Raw genomic sequence first — 20,159 nt, 5'->3', positions numbered from 1 at the left:
CAAACTATGGCCGATCAACGACACTGTTCCAGAAAAAACTTGCAATAAGGATTGAGTACAACAGAGAATGTCCAAGATCAGTGGCTGAAGCTGAGCTGTGCCCATGTCATTTCTTGATTAGAAATGCATGTCCTGAAGAAGAGAGTGGACATGTCCAGAAATGTGCTAAGATTATATTTGGTTTTAATTAACTTTTGTAGGTTAAAATTCATCAACACAATGTTGGCGCTCCATTGCTCCATTTATTACCTAGATGAGCTCTTGTGGATGTTCTGCTGTTCGATGATGCATATGCAATACCGTAGCATGATTACTTTGGTAAAACCTTGGTTTTGGAAAGGCCTTACACCAGGCTTGCTCAGTCTGATGGATAGTTAGATACCTCCAGATCCATGCATACAGAAACCCCCATAGATGCAGACTCACACGCAGATGCATGTACAAACGCCTTCAGTCCATGCATACACAGACTGATAGAGGCACCACTCAGAAACACACCCATGAATATACATCCTCACACCCAGATGTATATACAATCTCATGGATGTATAACTCCAGACTCATGCATAGAGAAACCCACAGAGGGGCCCACTGACACAGACGCAGACTCACACGCAGATGCATGTACAAACGTCCTCAGTCCATGCATACACAGACTCACAGAGGCATCACTCAGAAACACACCCATGAATATAGATACTCACACACAGATGCATATACAATCTCATGGATGTATAACTCCAGAGCCATGCATACAGAAACCCACAGAGGTGCGCACTCATACAGATGCAGACTCACATGCAAATGCATGTACAAACATCCTCAGTCCATGCATACACAGACTCATAGAGGCACCACTCAGAAACACACCCACGAATATACATACTCACACACAGATGCATATACAATCTAATGGATGTATACTCCAAACTCAGGCATACAGAAACCCACAGAGGTGCACACTCATACAGATGCAGACTCACATGCAAATGCATGTACAAACATCCTCAGTCCATGCATACCCAGACTCATAGAGGCACCACTTAGAAACACACCCATGAATATACATACTCCAGGAGATGCACATACAATCTCATGGATGTATAACTCCAGAATCATGCATACAGAAGCCCACAGACGGGCCCACTTACATAGATGCAGACTCATACGCAGATGCATGTACAAACGTCCTCAGTCCATGCATACACAGACTCATAGAGGCACCACTCAAAAACACACCCATGAATATACATACTCAAACACAGATGCATATACAATCTCATTGATGTATACCTCCAGACTCATGCATACAGAAACCCACAGAGGTGCACACTCATACAGGTGCAGACTCACACGCAGATGCATGTATAAACGTCCTGAGTCCATACATACACAGACTCATGGAGGCACCACTCAGAAACACACCCATGAATATACATACTCACACACAGATGCATATACAATCTCATGGATGTATACTCCAGACTCATGCATACAGAAACCCACAGAGGGGCACACTCACATAGATGCAGACTCGCACGCAAATGCATGTACAAACGTCCTCAGTCCATGCATACACAGACTCATGGAGGCACCACTCAGAAACACACCCATGAATATACATACTCACACACAGAAGCATATACAATCTAATGGATGTATACTCCAGACTCATGCATACAGAAACCGACAGAGGTGCACACTCATACAGATGCAGACTCACATGCAAATGCATGTACAAACATCCTCAGTCCATGCATACACAGACTCATAGAGGCACCACTCAGAAACACACCCTTGAATATATATAGTCACACACAGATGCAAATACAATCTCATGGATGTATAACTCCAGACTCATGCATACAGAAACCCACAGGTGCACACTCACATAGATGCAGACTCGCACGCAAATGCATGTACAAACGTCCTCAGTCCATGCATACAGAGACTCATGGAGGCACCACTCAGAAACACACCCATGAATATACATACTCACGCACAGATGCATATGCAATCTAATGGATGTATAACTCCAGACTCATGCATACAGAAACCCACAGAGGGGCCCAGTGACACAGACGCAGACTCACACGCAGATGCATGTACAAACGTCCTCAGTCCATGCATACACAGACTCGTAGAGGCACCACTCAGAAACACACCCATGAATATACATACTCACACACAGATGCATATACAATCTCATGGATGTACAACTCCAGAGCCATGCATGCAGAACCCCACAGAGGTGCACACTCATACAGATGCAGACTCACATGCAAATGCATGTACAAAATCCTCAGTCCATGCATATGCAGACTCATAGAGGCACCACTCAGAAACACACCCATGAATATACATACTCACACACAGATGCATATACAATCTAATGGATGAATACTCCAGACTCATGCATACAGAAACCCACAGAGGTGCACACTCATACAGATGCAGACTCACATGCAAATGCATGTACAAACATCCTCAGTCCATGCATACACAGACTCATAGAGGCACCACTCAGAAACACACCCTTGAATATACATAGTCACACACAGATGCAAATACAATCTCATGGATGTATAACTCCAGACTCATGCATACAGAAACCCACAGAGGGGCACACTCAAATAGATGCAGACTCGCACGCAAATGCATGTACAAATGTCCTCAGTCCATGCATACACAGACTCATGGAGGCACCACTCAGAAACACACCCATGAATATACATACTCATACACAGATGCATATAAAATCTCATGGATGTACAACTCCAGACCCATGCATGCCCAAACTCACAGAAACACAGACTCGTTCAGATACACACATGTATCTGCACACTCACAAATACCACCAGATCTTGTGATATTCAAACCCATAGACAGACATTCACATAGGCAGGTACAAACTCACAGCCAATAAATCCACATAAAAGCATACATAAACTCACATGAACACAGATACGCACATGTATTTGAATACACTGTGGCTTACAATCTATACATGAATATGCAGACACACACAAACACTCATCCATGCCCAAAAACACACATACAGAAATGCAGAGACAGACATGCAGTCCCACAAATTACTCAGGACCATTCATACATGAACACATACTTAGACATGTACACCTAAGCGTGAACATGCACACAAACGTTCACATACGCACACTGGTACATACTCACAGCCAGATAATACCACACCTGTACACACTTCCTCTAACACTCACCATGTAACTATGTAAGTACTACCTTAAGGTCAGAAGAGTAATCTTGATTTTAGTTATTTTAGGACGAGCCCTTGGCTGATTTCAGCCCCAATATCCAACAGCAGTGACTCCGGTCAGTATGTTTATCTGATGGGTACCATGGCCTAGTCTGCAGGGTGACTCAGCAGCCTCTGTATGTCTTGAACTTTAAGAGACACACACAAAGCCATGGGGCAGAGAGACACAGCATTCACTGCAGCCACTCACCCACAGGGTTTTATTGTGTTCATCTTGCTTGACTTTAGACTCCAGCAAATGTTCCTCCTCTTTCTTCAGAAGACGCAGCCACTCTTGAAGTTTTACCTGCAGAGATGAGAGTGCAAGAAATATGTGTAGATTTGTACAGTGTGGTCTTACTGACAAATACTGTCACAATAGTACCTGCCACACGTGCCCAGACTGTACGTACCAGTCACACATATCAGTACTGGAAGCACGAAGACAAGGACACAGACAGCGGTGTCACTCCTTTGGACCAGTTCTTCCCTGGAAGGAACTAGCACCAGTATCCCTGCTCCAACGATACTGGCTCCATCACTGGCTCTTACTGCTACTTGATGAAGACAAGGTGCACACTTTATGCCTAAACGTGTGAAACATTTAGACTTGGCACGACTTAAAAGAAGACACTTTGCCCTAGAGTCAATCTGAAATATTTCAGAATACTGAACCAATTGAAAATATTTAAGCTTACAAGTTTTTATAAGTGTAATACCCATGTACGCTGCTCATATACAAATGATAAATAGAAAACATTCTGGGACTCAAAGAATAAAAAAAGGTACATTATCTGTGAATTTCTTAACAGATGCTCATTGTTGCATACTGTGCAGTGAAACAACCGAGTGTCCCCCCTCAACCTGGTGCATACCCTCCTTCACGCATATCCTAGGTGTCCTCATTCCTGAAATACAACCCTTCCAACACGGGGATCATACATTCAAAACAGGACAGGGGAGGCTTGCAGTCATACACAAGATATTGGGACCCTCACTCTTAGTAACTCTACCATACATACCTCATTCAAGCTCCTTTCGTACCACTTCCCTCCACCAATCTGCAAAAACACATCCTGATCTACAGACCACCCGGACCAAACAATCACTCACTAGAAGAAATCTCAGACATGATCACCTCTGCCTCCATCCAACGCAACCATCCACGTTCCTCGAAGACTTTCAACTCCACCGGAACTCCAAAACAAAATACATAGAGGAAGCCTTCTACACACCTCTCAGCACACTAGAAATTAAACAACTCATCAATAACCCAACACAAAAGCAACACACCAGGACTCATTCTATCAGCATCTCCTAATATCTGCAACTAGGCACCTATAGCCCTAGACTGGACCAAATACCTTTCCATCCTCAACTGGACCGACCACCTTGCCTCCCCCTTCCCCATCCATATACTGCACCTCAGTATCAAGGACAACCAAAAAGTGGAAAAACAACCTTCCACTCCATCAAAGACATTCAAACTCAAGAACCTACCTGAACACTTCAATTCACCAGAGATGTCAGAGCATAATGAAAAAAATGTACCATACAAAACAGAAGTCAAGCAACCTACTAAAATGACTAACTCTAACTGCAGATCCTTAATCATAACAACTAAATCCTTTTATTACAAAATCACCATCAGTGAGTCAACCAACAAAAGCAAAGCCCTCTTCAAGGTTGTCAAACATTCAACAAATCTTCTCCCAGAACCCACAGTCACTGCATCAGTCGACAAATACAATGCCATCAAACGCATCTCACTCTTCTTTACCAAGAAGATCAATAAATCGGATCCAACAGTTGTATCCCCTTTCCATGCCCCCTCCTCAATTTCCAACCCCCACACGGCTTCACCACCTCATGGATTTCCAGTCCCACACGTGAATCTCTCCAATATCCTGAATTCTCTCTAGGCGCCCTCCAGTAAAGATGAGGCCCTTCCTTCACCATGACCTCTCTGCAGCATTAGAAACGGACAACCATCCAGCTCTGATCAATGTCCTGGAAAAGCCCATGGGATTTTCAGACACTGTCTTGGAAAGGTTCACATCCTATCTCTCCAACTGACTCCAGTTCATGCAAATAGTTTCTACAAGATAGCTGAAAATCTAGGTCTCCTGCGGAGAATCTCAGGGATCTGTCCTCTCTCTCCTCATCTTTAAGCTCTACATGGGATCTGTTGGATTCATTCTTATTGGAATAGAATTAAGATCCCTCAGTATTCATATGATATTCAAACATAACTAAAAACGTCCACACCCAACCACATCCTCAAATCCTGCCCAAACTCATCCAGTCTTGGATTTCCACTAATGTACTTAGGTTAAACCCTACAAAGACTAAGGGCCTCATTCCGACCCTGGCGGTCATAGACCGCCAGGGTGGAGGCCGGAGGTAACACCGCCAACAGGCTGGCGGTGCTACATGGGCAATTCTGACCGTGGCGGTAAAACCGCGGTCAGAAAAGGGCAACCAGCGGTTTCTCGCCGGTTTACCCCTGCCCAAGGGAATCCTCCATGGCGGCGCTGCTTGCAGCGCCGCCATGGGGATTCCGACCCCCTTCCTGCCATCCTGTTCCTGGCGGTTGTTACCGCCAGGAACAGGATGGCGGGAACGGGTGTCGTGGGGCCCCCTGCAATGCCCATGCCACTGGCATGGGCACTGCAGGGGCCCCCTAACAGGGCCCCACATAGATTTTCAGTGTCTGCGTGGCAGACACTGAAAATCGCGACGCGTGCAACTGCACCCGTCGCACCCCTTCCACTCCGCCGGCTCCATTCGGAGCCGGCATCCTCATGGAAGGGGGTTTCCCGCTGGGCGGGCGGCCGGCCTTCTGGCGGTCGCCCGCCAGCCCAGCGGGAAACTCAGAATGACCGCCGCGGTCATTTGACCGCGGTGCGGTCATTCGGCGGCTTCCGCCGGGCGTGCGGTTACCGCCGCCGGCGGGAGTCGGAATGACCCCGTAAATTCTTCCAGTATGCCAATAGATCAAAACAACTCCAGGTTCAAGCCTGACTTGCTTACTTAAACCTCCCAGGCTTTACCCTGCCCAGCACACAGTTGCCCGGACTGGGGAGGACATGCACAGGCTCCCAGACTGCCTGGGAGCGCCCTGGTTGGGCACTCCCAGCCAATCCTGATGCTGCTCTGAGCAGCGTCAAGATTGGCGGCAGGGCAGGCTGGGAGCCTGCGCCTGCAGCACAGGAGCAGATGGAGTGGTGCAACAATCGAGGTAAGTGTGTTTTTTAAAATTATGAATTAAATGTTTATGCCCGCCCTGCATGCCGCCCTGTCCCTTCTGTGGGCCGCAACTGCCTCCCAGCCCAGATCATATTCAAGATCATTCGAATCACTTATAAAGATTTCAATAACAAGACCCCAGCTTACCCCCCAAACAAACTAGCCAAGTCTATGGAGCAATGTCAGACCGGTGTGGATAACACCAGTCTGAAGACAAAATGACATAAGAAATAAAAATCCAATACTCTCAGAGTCTGCAACAACATCGCTATTGATGTGGCATCAGCTACAACTCTCCTACAATTTAGAAACCTGCTGAAGACACATCTCTTTAAGGAGTGCTACCCCCGACCACACAGCCCACCTTGACCTTCCCCCAACAACAGTTTCTTTCCAAGGATCATTCCCCCAGTTTGGTGCTTTGTGTCCAGACTGTAAGTACTGCCCATATATATAAAGATTGTAATTACCAAAAACAGATATGTAGATTCTAAATTCTGACCAAACATATCCATAATGTTCTTGAATATGGTACATCTACACGCCCTTGGCCGATTACCATATAAGTACTGTAGGAGGCTGGCCTGGCTTATAGTGGGTACGTGAGGGTACTTACACCTTGTGCCAGGTCCAGTTATCCTTTATTGGTAGATTAGTAGTGTTCTAGCAGCTTAGGCTGATAGAGGTAGCTATAGCAGAGCAGCTTAGGCTGAACTAGGAGACATGTAAAGCTCCTACTATACCACTTATATCATATGCACAATATCATAAGAAACACAATACTCAGAGTTACTAAAAATAAAGGTACTTTATTTTAGTGGCAATGTGCCAAAAGTATCTCAGAGGATATACTCCCTTAGGAGGTAAGTAAAATACACAAAGTATACACACAGACCAAAATCAGGTAAGTAAACAATTAGAAAAGTAGTGCAAACACTTAGAATACAATAGGATGCAATAGGTCTAGGGGCAACACAAACCATATACCAAGAAAGTGGAATGCGAACCACTTAGGGACCCCAGGCCTAGTGTAGTGTGTAGAGGGTCACTGGGAGTGTAAGAAAACACTAAGGGTGTCCAAGATACCCCACCCCAAGACCCTGAAAAGTAGGAGTAAAGTAACTCTTCTTCCCCAGAATCACACTAAAGTCGTGATAGGAGATTCTGCAAAGACAACAACAGACTGCAAAGCAGTGAAGACAGATTCCTGGACCTGAGGACCTGTCAAGGAAGGGGACCAAGTCCAAGAGTCACAAAAGTGTCCAGGGGGGGCAGGAGCCCACTAAACCCCGGATGAAGGTGCAAAATGGCTGCCTCCTGGTGGAAGAAGCTGAAGATTCTGCAACAATGGAAGATGCCAGGAATGTCTCCTTTGCACAGGAGATGTCCCACGGTGTGCTGGAGGATGCAGAGTTCTTTCCATGCAGAAAGACTGCAAACAAGCCTTGCTAGCTGCAAAGGTCGCGGTTCAAGAAAATGGGTGTTGCCTGGGCCCAGGAAGGACCAGGAGGTCGCCCCCTAGAGGAGGAGACAGAGGGGGCACTCAGCAGCACAGAGAGCCCACGCCAAAGCAGGCAGCATCCACAGAAGCACTTGAACAGGGGTTCAAGAAATCTGAGCACAGCGGTTGTCTCAACACTACAAAGTAGGGTCCGACGAAGCCGGTGGTCAACTCAGCAAGTTGAGCAATGCAGGACGGAGTGCTGGGGACCTAGGCTGTGCTGTGTACAAAGGATTCCTTGCAAAAGTGACCAGAAGTCCTAGCAGCTGCAGATCATGCACTACACAGGGTTACTGTCTGGCGTGGGGAGGCATGCACTTACCTCCACCAAATTTGGGCAGAAGGACCACTGGACTGTTGGGGTCACTTTGATCCAGCTCCTGTGTTCCAGTGACCATGCTCGTCAAGATGAAAGGGGACCCAGACGACCAGTGATGCAGAAGTTTGGGGCCTACCTCAGTGCTTAATTTGTAAATTAAGAGGTGCCGGTGCTCAAAGCCCTTCTCTTAAACACGAGGTTGCTGTAATTAAATCTGCCACCACTGAATACTGAGGCAGCATAATTCTGAAGCCATCTGGGGCCTCTTCGATCCATTTATGGCCACCCCTGCCTCTTCAGCTCATCCTGCAACTTTCTACTTTCTCCCTTTATGACGCTTTTTAGTTTTTCCTTCTTCCGTCTTTCACATATGTGTCTTTTGCTCTCAGCAAATGCTTGAGGAATAGGAATAAGCCCCAGCCCTCACAAATAACTGCCGGTGCTCAGCACCGGAAACAACAAGCACAAATTAAACATTGGCCTGCGTTAGCAGGGGGAAGATTCCGTCGTCCCATGGAAGATTTCTTCTTGGCTTCCAGTGCAAGGTGAAGGCAGACAGCCCTCAGAGCATGCACCACCAAGAAACAATCGAGAAAGCCGGCAGGATTAGGCGCTACAATGTTGCTGGTAGTCATCTTGCTACTTTGTTGCGGTTTTGCAGGTGTCCTGGAGCAGTCAACGGTCGATCCTTGGCAGAAGTCGAAGAGGGAGATGCAGAGGAACTCTGGTGAGCTCTTGCATTCGTTATCTGAAGCGAAACCCACAGGAGAGACCCTAAATAGCCCTCAGAGGAGGATGGGCCATCTAACCAGGTAAGCACCCATCAGGAGGGGTCTCTGACATCACCTGCTGGCACTGGCCACTCATAGGTCTCCACTGTGCCCTCACACCTCTGCATTCAAGATGGCAGAGGTCTGGGACGCACTGGAGGAGCTCTGGGCACCACTCCTGGGGTGGTGATGGACAGGGGAGTGGTCACTACCCTTTGTCCAGTTCTGCGCCAGAGCAGGGGCTGGGGGATCCCTGAACTGGTGTAGACTGGCTTATGCAAGGAGGGCACCATCTGTGCTCTTCAAAGCATTTCAAGAGGCTGTGGGAGGCTCCTCCGCTCCCCAGCCCTGAACACCTATTTCCAAAGGGAGAGGGTTAACACCCTCTCTCAGAGGAAATTCTTTGTTCTGCCTTCCTGAGACTGGGCTGTACAGACCCCAGGAGGGCAGATGCCTGTCTGTGGGTTGGCAGCAGTGGTAGCTGCAGTGAAAATCCCAGAGAGCTAGTTTGGCAGTACCCAGGGTCCATGCTAGAGCCCTGGGGATGCATGGGATTGGTACCCCAATACCAGATTTGGCATGGGGGGACAATTCCATGATCTTAGACATGTTACATGGCCATGTTCGGAGTTACCATTGTGACGCTATACATAGGTAGTGACCTATGTATAGTGCACATGTGTAATGGTGTCCTGGCGCTCACAAAGTCAGGGGAAATTGCCCTGAACAATGTGGGGCACCTTGACTAGTGCAGGGTGCCCTCACACTTAGTAACTTTGCACCTAACCTTCACCAAGTGAGGGTTAGACATATAGGTGACTTATAAATTACTTAAGTGCAGTGTAAAATGGCTGTGAAATAATGTGGACGTTATTTCACTCAGGCTGCAGTGGCAGTCCTGTGTAAGAATTGTCTGAGCTCCCTATGGGTGGCAAAAGAAATGCTGCAGCCCATAGGGATCTCCTGGACCCCAATACCCTGGGTACCTAGGTACCATATACTAGGGAATTATAAGGGTGTTCCAGTGTGCCAATCAGGATTGGTAAAAATGGTCACTAGCCTGCAGTGACAATTTTAAATACAAAGAGAGCATAAGCACTGAGGTTCTGGTTAGCAGACCCTCAGTGATACAGTTAGGCACCACACAGGGAACACATTCAGGCCACAAGCTATGAGCTCTGGGGTCCTGGCTAGCAGGATCCCAGTGACACAGGCAAAAACTAACTGACACACAAGTAAAAATGGGGGTAACATGCCAGGCAAGATGGTTCTTTCCTACAAGTACCTAGCCCTATACACGTGTCAGCCACATGCAGGGACTGTGACAGAGAACGGATAACCAATGAAATAATCACAGTCTGTGACAGATAACAAGGGACAGGAAGAGTGCAGGCCACAACCCCAGGCAGGGTCTGTGACAGAGAACAGATAGATACAGCGAGCGAGCACGCACTAGCCCCATATAGGGTTGCAGTACAGAATAGACAACGAAAACATGAGAATGGGCAACAAATGTGTACATGGTCTGTGACAGTCACAGGAAGAGAGCAGGTCAAAGCCTCTTACAGGGTCTGTGACAGAGAACAAACCCATTGAGAGAGTGTGTACCAGCCTCATACGGAGTCTGTGACAGAGAACAAACCCATTGAGAGAGTGGCGACCGCCTCATAAAGAAGTTGTGACAGATGACAAACCCATTGAGAGAGTTGGTACCAGGCTCATACAGAGTCTGTGACAGAAAACAAACCCATTGAGAGAGTGGGTACCAGCTTCATATAGAGTCTGTGACAGAAAACAAACCCATTGAGAGAGTGGGTACCAGCCTCATACAGAGTCTGTGACAGATGACAAACCCATTGAGAGAGTGGGTTCCAGCCTCATACAGAGTCTGGACAGAGAACAAACCCATTGAGAGAGTGGATACCAGCCTCATACAGAGTCTGGACAGAGAACAAACCCATTGAGAGAGTGGGTACCAGCCTCATACAGAGTCTGTGACAGAAAAAAAAACATTGAGAGAGTGGGTACCAGCCTCATACAGAGTCTGTGACAGATGACAAACCCATTGAGAGAGTGGGTACCAGCTTCATACAGTCTGTGACAGAAAATAAACCCATTGAGAGAGTGGGTACCAGCCTCATACAGAGTCTGTGACAGATGACAAACCCATTGAGAGAGTGGGTACCAGCCTCATACAGAGACTGGACAGAGAACAAACCCATTGAGAGAGTGGGTACCAGCCTCATACAGAGTCTGGACAGAGAACAAACCCATTGAGATAGTGGGTACCAGCCTCATACAGAGTCTGTGACAGAGAACAAACCCATTGAGAGAGTGGGTACCAGCCTCATACAGAGTCTGTGACAGAGAACAAACCCATTGAGAGAGTGGGTACCAGCCTCATGCAGAGTCTGTGACAGAGAACAAACCCATTGAGAGAGTGGGTACCAGCCTCATGCAGAGTCTGTGACAGATGACAAACCCATTGAGAGAGTGGGTACCAGCCTCATACAGAGTCTGGACAGAGAACAAACCCATTGAGAGAGTGGGTACCAGCCTCATACAGAGTCTGGACAGAGAACAAACCCATTGAGATAGTGGGTACCAGCCTCATACAGAGTCTGTGACAGAGAACAAACCCATTGAGAGAGTGGGTACCAGCCTCATGCACAGTCTGTGACAGAGAACAAATCCATTGAGAGAGTGGGTACCAGCCTCATGCAGAGTCTGTGGCAGAGAACAAACCCATTGAGAGAGTGGGTGCCAGCCTCATACAGAGTCTGTGACAGAGAACAACCCCATTGAGAGAGTGGGTGCCAGCCTCATACAGAGTCTGTGACAGAAAACAAACCCATTGAGAGAGTGGGTACCAGCCTCATACAGAGTCTGTGACAGAGAACAAACCGATTGAGGGAGCGGGTGCCAGCCTCATACAGAGTCTGTGACAGAGAACAAACCCCTTGAGAGAGTGGGTGCCAGCCTCATACAGAGTCTGTGACAGAAAACAAACCCATTGAGAGAGTGGGTACCAGCCTCATACAGAGTCTGTGACAGAGAACAAACCCATTGTGAGAGTGGTTACCAGGCTCATACAGAGTCTGTGACAGACGGCAAACCCATTGGGAGAGTGGGTACCAGCCTCATACAAAGTCTGTGACAGACAACAAACCCATTGAGAAAGTGGGTACCAGCCTCATACAGAGTATGTGTCAGCGAACAAACACATTGTAAGTGCAGCTACCAGCCGCATACAGAGTCTGGACAGACGACAAACCCATTGAGAGAGTGGGTACCAGTCTCATACAGAGTCTGTGACAGACGGCAAACCCATTGTGAGAGTGGGTACCAGCCTCATACAGAGTCTGGACAGAGAACAAACCCATTGAGAGAGTGGATACAAGCCTCATACAGAGTCTGAGAGAGTGGGTACCAGCCTCATACAGAGTCTGTGACAGAAAAAAACCCATTGAGAGAGTGGGTACCAGCCGCATACAGAGTCTGTGACAGATGACAAACCCATTGAGAGAGTGGGTACTAGCTTCATACATTCTATGACAGAAAACAAACCCATTGAGAGAGTGGGTACCAGCCTCATACAGAGTCTGTGACAGATGACAAACCCATTGAGAGAGTGGGTATCAGCCTCACACAGAGTCTGGACAGAGAACAAACCCATTGAGAGAGTGGGTACCAGCCTCATACAGAGTCTGTGACAGAGAACAAACCCATTGAGAGAGTGGGTACCAGCCTCATGCAGAGTCTGTGACAGAGAACAAACCCCTTGAGAGAGTGGGTGCCAGCCTCATACAGAGTCTGTGACAGAAAACAAACCCATTGAGAGAGTGGGTACCAGCCTCATACAGAGTCTGTGACAGAGAACAAACCCATTGTGAGAGTGGTTACCAGGCTCATACAGAGTCTGTGACAGACGGCAAACCCATTGGGAGAGTGGGTACCAGCCTCATACAAAGTCTGTGACAGACAACAAACCCATTGAGAAAGTGGGTACCAGCCTCATACAGAGTATGTGTCAGCGAACAAACACATTGTAAGTGCAGCTACCAGCCGCATACAGAGTCTGGACAGACGACAAACCCATTGAGAGAGTGGGTACCAGTCTCATACAGAGTCTGTGACAGACGGCAAACCCATTGTGAGAGTGGGTACCAGCCTCATACAGAGTCTGGACAGAGAACAAACCCATTGAGAGAGTGGATACCAGCCTCATACAGAGTCTGAGAGAGTGGGTACCAGCCTCATACAGAGTCTGTGACAGAAAAACACCCATTGAGAAAGTGGGTACCAGCCGCATACAGAGTCTGTGACAGATGACAAACCCATTGAGAGAGTGGGTACTAGCTTCATACAGTCTGTGACAGAAAACAAACCCATTGAGAGAGTGGGTACCAGCCTCATACAGAGTCTGTGACAGATGACAAACCCATTGAGAGAGTGGGTACCAGCCTCACACAGAGTCTGGACAGAGAACAAACCCATTGAGAGAGTGGGTACCAGCCTCATGCAGAGTCTGTGACAGAGAACAAACCCATTGAGAGAGTGGGTACCAGCCTCATGCAGAGTCTGTGACAGAGAACAAACCCATTGAGAGAGTGGGTGCCAGCCTCATACAGAGTCTGTGACAGAGAACAAACCCATTGAGAGAGTGGGTACCAGCCTCATACAGAGTCTGGACAGAGAACAAACCCATTGAGAGAGTGGGTACCAGCCTCATACAGAGTCTGTAACAAACAACAAACCCATTGAGAGAGTGGGTACCAGCCTCATACAGAGTCTGTGACAGAGAACAAACCGATTGAGAGAGCGGGTGCCAGCCTCATACAGAGTCTGTGACAGAACAAACCCCTTGAGAGAGTGGGTGCCAGCCTCATACAGAGTCTGTGACAGAGAACAAACCCATTGTGAGAGTGGTTACCAGCCTCATACAGAGTCTGAGAGAGTGGGTACCAGCCTCATACAGAGTCTGTGACAGAGAACAAACCCATTGAGAGAGTGGATACCAGGCTCATACAGAGTCTGCGATAGAGAACAAACCCATTGAGAGAGTGGGTACCCTCATACAGAGTCTGTGACAGACGACAAATCCAATGAGAGAGGGGCTACCAGCCTCATACAGAATTTCTGACAGAGGACAGACAGGCAAAGCAGGAGAGTAACCAACCTCATAAAGGGTCTGTGACAGAGAGAGCAAGACAGCCAGAGTGAGAGAGAGCAGGCACAGGCACTATACAGGGTTTGCCAAAGAGAACAGACAGTCACAGCAAGGTAACAGGTGAGAGAGAACAGACAGCAGGCACCAAACAGAGTTGACAACAAGAAAAAGGCAGCGAGAGAGAGATCAGACATCAAGCTCTTAAAAGGTCTATGACAGGAGTCAGGCACTTGCCCTCACAACAGTCTGCAACAGAGCAGGCTCCAGTCCTTTACAAAGTCCAAAGCAAGAATCGGACACCCGCCTCTCACAGGGTCTGTAACAGGAAACAGACTACAGACTCTTTCAGGGGTCTGTGACAAGCAACTATCCAGAAAGAGAGAGCAGACACCAGCCCTTTACAGGGTCTGCAAGAGGGAACAGGTATCAACCTCATATAGGACTGCAGCTGGGAACAGGCATCAACCTCAAACAGGGCTGCAGCTGGGAACAGGCATCAACCTCAAACAGGGCTGCAGCTGGGAACAGGCAAGATCAGTGAGAGAGCAGGCAACATGCTAATGCAGAGTCTGCAACAAGGAACAGACAGCCAGACCAGGAGAGCAAGAACCGACCACAAGCACGGTGTATGGCAGGGGAGTAGGCACCGAACAGAAGCAGGGTGTATGGCAGGAGAGCAGGCACCGACCACAAGCAGGGTGTATGGCAGAGGAGCAGGCACCGAACACAAGCAGGGTGTATTGCAGGAGAGTAAGCAATGACCACAGGCAGGGTGTATGGGAGAAGAGCGGGCACCAACCACAAGCAGGGTGCATGGCAGGAGAGCGGGCACCGACCACAAGCAGGGTGTATGGCAGGAGAGCAGGCAACGACCAGAAGCAGGGGGTATGGCAGGAGAGCGGGCACCGACCACAATCAGGGTGTATGGCAGGAGAGCAGGCACCGACTACAAGCAGGGTGCATGGCAGGAGAGCGGGCACCGACCACAAGCAGGGTGTTTGGCATGAGAGCAGGTACCGACCACAAGCAAAGTGTATGGCAGGAGAGCGGGCACCGACCACAAGCAGGGTGTTTGGCATGAGAGCAGGTACCGACCACAAGCAAAGTGTATGGCAGGAGAGCGGGCACCGACCACAAGCAGGGTGTATGGCAGGAGAGCGGGCACCGACCACAAGCAGGGTGTTTGGCATGAGAGCAGGTACCGACCACAAGCAAAGTGTATGGCTGGAGAGCGGGCACCGACCACAAGCAGGGTGTATGGCAGGAGAGCGGGCACCGACTAAAAGCAGGGTTTATTGCAGGAGAGCAAGCTCCGACCACAAGCAGGGTGTATGGCAAGACAGCAGGCACAGACCACAAGCAGGGTGTATGGGAGGAGGAGAGCGGGCACCGACCACAAGCAGGGTGTATGGCAGGAGAGCGGGCACTGACCACAAGCAGGGTGCATGGCAGGAGAGCGGGCACCAATCACAAGCAGGGTGTATGGCAGGAGAGCAGGCAACGACCACAAGCAGGGTGTACGGCAGGAGGAGAGCGGGCACCGACCAAAAGCAGGGTGTATGGCAGGTCAGCGGGCACCGACCACAAACAGGGTGTATGGCAGGAGAGCAGGCACCAACCACAAGCAGGGTGCATGGCAGGAGAGCAGGCCCCGATCACAAGCAGAGTGTATGGCAGGAGAGCAGGCACCGACCACAAGCAGGGTGTATGGCAGGAGGAGAGCGGGCACCAACCACAAGAAGGGTGTATGGCAGGAGAGCGGGCACCGACTACAAGCAGGGTGTATGGCAGGAGAGCAGGCTCCGACCACAAGCAGGGTGTATGGCAGGACAGCAGAGACCGACCACAAGCAGGGTGTATGGCAGGAGGAGAGCGGGCACCGACCACAAGCAGGGTGTATGGTAGGAGAGCAGGCACCGATCCCAAGCAGGGTGTATGGCAGGAGAGCGGGCACCAACCACAAGCAGGGTGTATAGCAGAGAGCAGGCACCGATCACAAGCAGGGTGCATGGCAGGAGAGCAGGCACCGATCACAAGCAGAGTGTATGGCAGGAGAGCAGGCTCTGACCACAAGCAGGGTGTATGGCATTAGAACGGGCACCAACCACAAGCAGGGTGTATGGCAGAGAGCGGGCACTGATCACAAGCAGGGTGTATGGCAGGAGAGCAGGCACCGACCACAAGCGAGGTGTATGGCAGGAGAGTGGGCACCGACCACAAGCAGGGTGTATGGCAGGAGAGCGAGCAAAGACCACAAGCTGGGTGTATGGCAGGAGGAGAGTGGGCACCGACCACAAGCAGGGTGTATGGCAGGAGAGCGGGCACTGACCACAAGCAGGGTGTAAGGCAGGAGAGTGGGCAACGACTACAAGCATGGTGTATGGCAGGAGGATAGCGGGCAGCGACCACAAGCAGGGTGTATGGCAGGAGAGTGGGCACCGACCACAAGCAGGGTGTATGGCAGGAGAGCGGGCACCGACCACAGGCAGGGTGCATGGCAGAAGAGCGGGCACCAACCACAAGCAGGGTGCATGGCAGGAGAGCGGGCACCGACCACAAGCAAGGTGTATGGCAGGAGAACGGGCAACGACCACAAGCAGGGTGTATGGCAGGAGAGCGGGCACCGACCAGAAGCAGGGTGCATGGCAGGAGAGCAGGCACCAACTACAAGCAGGGTGCATGGCAGGAGAGCGGGCACCGACCACAAGCAGGGTGTTTGGCATGAGAGCAGGTACCGACCACAAGCAAAGTGTATGGCAGGAGAGCGGGCACCGACCACAAGCAGGGTGTATGGCAGGAGAGCGGGCACCGACTACAAGCAGGGTTTGTGGCAGGAGAGCAAGCTCCGACCACAAGCAGGGTGTTTGGCATGAGAGCAGGTACCGACCACAAGCAAAGTGTATGGCAGGAGAGCGGGCACCAACCACAAGCAGGGTGTTTGGCATGAGAGCAGGTACCGACCACAAGCAAAGTGTATGGCAGGAGAGCGGGCACCGACCACAAGCAGGGTGTATGGCAGGAGAGCGGGCACCGACCACAAGCAGGGTGTTTGGCATGAGAGCAGGTACCGACCACAAGCAAAGTGTATGGCAGGAGAGCGGGCACCGACCACAAGCAGGGTGTATGGCAGGAGAGCGGGCACTGACTACAAGCAGGGTTTATGGCAGGAGAGCAAGCTCCGACCACAAGCAGGGTGTATGGCAAGACAGCAGGCACCGACCACAAGCAGGGTGTATGGGAGGAGGAGAGCAGGCACCGACCACAAGGAGGGTGTATGGCAGGAGAGCGGGCAATGACCACAAGCTGGGTGTATGGCAGGAGGAGAGCGGGCACCGACCACAAGCAGGGTGTATGGCAGGAGAGCGGGCACCGACCACAAGCAGGGTGTATGGCAGGAGAGCAGGCAACGACCACAAGCAGGGTGCATGGCAGGAGAGCAGGCCCCGATCACAAGCAGAGTGTATGGCAGGAGAGCAGGCACCGACCACAAGCAGGGTGTATGGCAGGAGGAGAGCGGGCACCAACCACAAGAAGGGTGTATGGCAGGAGAGCGGGCACCGACTACAAGCAGGGTGTATGGCAGGAGAGCAGGCTCCGACCACAAGCAGGGTGTATGGCAGGACAGCAGAGACCGACCACAAGCAGGGTGTATGGCAGGAGGAGAGCGGGCACCGACCTCAAGCAGGGTGTATGGTAGGAGAGCAGGCACCGATCACAAGCAGGGTGTATGGCAGGAGAGCGGGCACCAACCACAAGCAGGGTGTATGGCAGAGAGCAGGCACCGATCACAAGCAGGGTGCATGGCAGGAGAGCAGGTCCCGATCACAAGCAGAGTGTATGGCAGGAGAGCAGGCACCGACCACAAGCAGGGTGTATGGCAGGAGGAGAGGGGGCACCAACCACAAGCAGGGTGTATGGCAGGAGAGCAGGCTCCGACCACAAGCAGGGTGTATGGCAGGACAGCAGGCACCGACCACAAGCAGGGTGTATGGCAGGAGGAGAGCGGGCACCGACCACAAGCAGGGTGTATGGCAGTAGAAAGGGCACCAACCACAAGCAGGGTGTATGGCAGAGAGCGGGCACCGATCACAAGCAGGGTGTATGGCAGGAGAGCAGGCACCGACCACAAGCGGGGTGTATGGCAGGAGAGTGGGCACCGACCACAAGCAGGGTGTATGGCAGGAGAGCGAGCAAAGACCACAAGCTGGGTGTATGGCAGGAGGAGAGTGGGCACCGACCACAAACAGGGTGTATGGCAGGAGAGCGGGCACTGACCACAAGCAGGGTGTATGGCAGGAGAGTGGGCAACGAATACAAGCATGGTGTATGGCAGGAGGAGAGCGGGCAGCGACCACAAGCAGGGTGTATGGCAGGAGAGTGGGCACCGACCACAAGCAGGGTGTATGGCAGGAGAGCGGGCACCAACCACAGGCAGGGTGCATGGCAGAAGAGCGGACACCAACCACAAGCAGGGTGCATGGCAGGAGAGCGGGCACCGACCACAAGCAAGGTGTATGGCAGGAGAACGGGCAACGACCACAAGCAGGATGTATGGCAGGAGAGCGGGCACCGACCAGAAGCAGGGTGTATGGCAGGAGAGCAGGCACCGACTACAAGCAGGGTGCATGGCAGGAGAGCGGGCACCGACCACAAGCAGGGTGTTTGGCATGAGAGCAGGTACCGACCACAAGCAAAGTGTATGGCAGGAGAGCGGGCACCGACCACAAGCAGGGTGTATGGCAGGAGAGCGGGCACCGACTACAAGCAGGGTTTATGGCAGGAGAGCAAGCTCCGACCACAAGCAGGGTGTATGGCAAGACAGCAGACACCAACCACAAGCAGGGTGTATGGCAGGAGGAGAGCGGACACTGACCACAAGCAGGGTGTATGGCAGGAGAGCGGGCAATGACTACAAGCTGGGTGTATGGCAGGAGGAGAGCGGGCACCGACCACAAGCAGGGTGTATGCAGGAGAGCGGGCACCGACCACAAGCAGGGTGCATGGCAGGAGAGCGGCCACCGACCACAAGCAGGGTGTATGGCAGGAGGAGAGCGGGCACCGACCACAAGCAGGGTGTATGGCAGGAGAGCGTGCACCGACCACAAACAGGGTGTATGGCAGGAGAGCAGGCACCAACCACAAGCAGGGTGCATGGCAGGAGAGCAGGCACCGATCACAAGCAGAGTGTATGGCAGGAGAGCAGGCACCGACCACAAGCAGGATGTATGGCAGGAGGAGAGCGGGCACCAACCACAAGAAGGGTGTATGGCAGGAGAGCGGGCACTGACTACAAGCAGGGTGTATGGCAGGAGAGCAGGCTCCGACCACAAGAAGGGTGTATGGCAGGAGGAGAGCGGGCACCGACCACAAGCAGGGTGTATGGTAGGAGAGCAGGCACCTATCACAAGCAGGGTGTATGGCAGGAGAGCGGGCACCAACCACAAGCAGGGTGTATGGCAGAGAGCGGGCACTGATCGCAAGCAGGTTGTATGGCAGGAGAGCAGGCACCGACCACAAGCGGAGTGTATGGCAGGAGAGCGGGCACCGACAACAAGCAGGGTGTATGGCAGGAGAGCGGGCAACGACCACAAGTTGGGTGTATGGCAGGAGGAGAGTGGGCACCGACCACAAGCAGGGTGTATGGCAGGAGAGCGGGACCTGACCACAAGCAGGGTGTCTGGCAGGAGAGTGGGCAACGACTACAAGCATGGTGTATGGCAGGACAGCGGGCAACGACCACAAGCAGGGTGTATGGCAGGAGAACGGGCAACGACCAGAAGCAGGGTGTATGGCAGGAGAGCGGGCACCGACCACAAGCAGGGTGTATGGCAGGAGAGCGGGCACCGACCACAAGCAGGGTGTATGGCAGGAGAGCGGGC

General features: G+C 51.2%; 1 protein-coding gene across 1 annotated transcript in view; it reads right to left on the bottom strand.

The window, feature by feature from the left end:
• The window catches only part of LOC138301816 (E3 ubiquitin-protein ligase TRIM39-like), a 126,063-nt gene that overhangs the window by 69,286 nt on the left and 36,618 nt on the right, over window positions 1-20,159 (bottom strand). The window contains exon 2 of the mRNA XM_069242315.1: window positions 3,483-3,578. Coding sequence (XP_069098416.1) covers window positions 3,483-3,578 — 96 coding nt within the window. The remainder of the gene's footprint in view (window positions 1-3,482; window positions 3,579-20,159) is intronic.

This window comes from Pleurodeles waltl, chromosome 6 (assembly GCF_031143425.1).
Source record: "Pleurodeles waltl isolate 20211129_DDA chromosome 6, aPleWal1.hap1.20221129, whole genome shotgun sequence".
Classification (NCBI taxonomy): domain Eukaryota; kingdom Metazoa; phylum Chordata; class Amphibia; order Caudata; family Salamandridae; genus Pleurodeles; species Pleurodeles waltl.
Note: the sequence above shows the minus strand (reverse complement) of the source record. Positions and strands in the feature narration are given on the sequence as shown.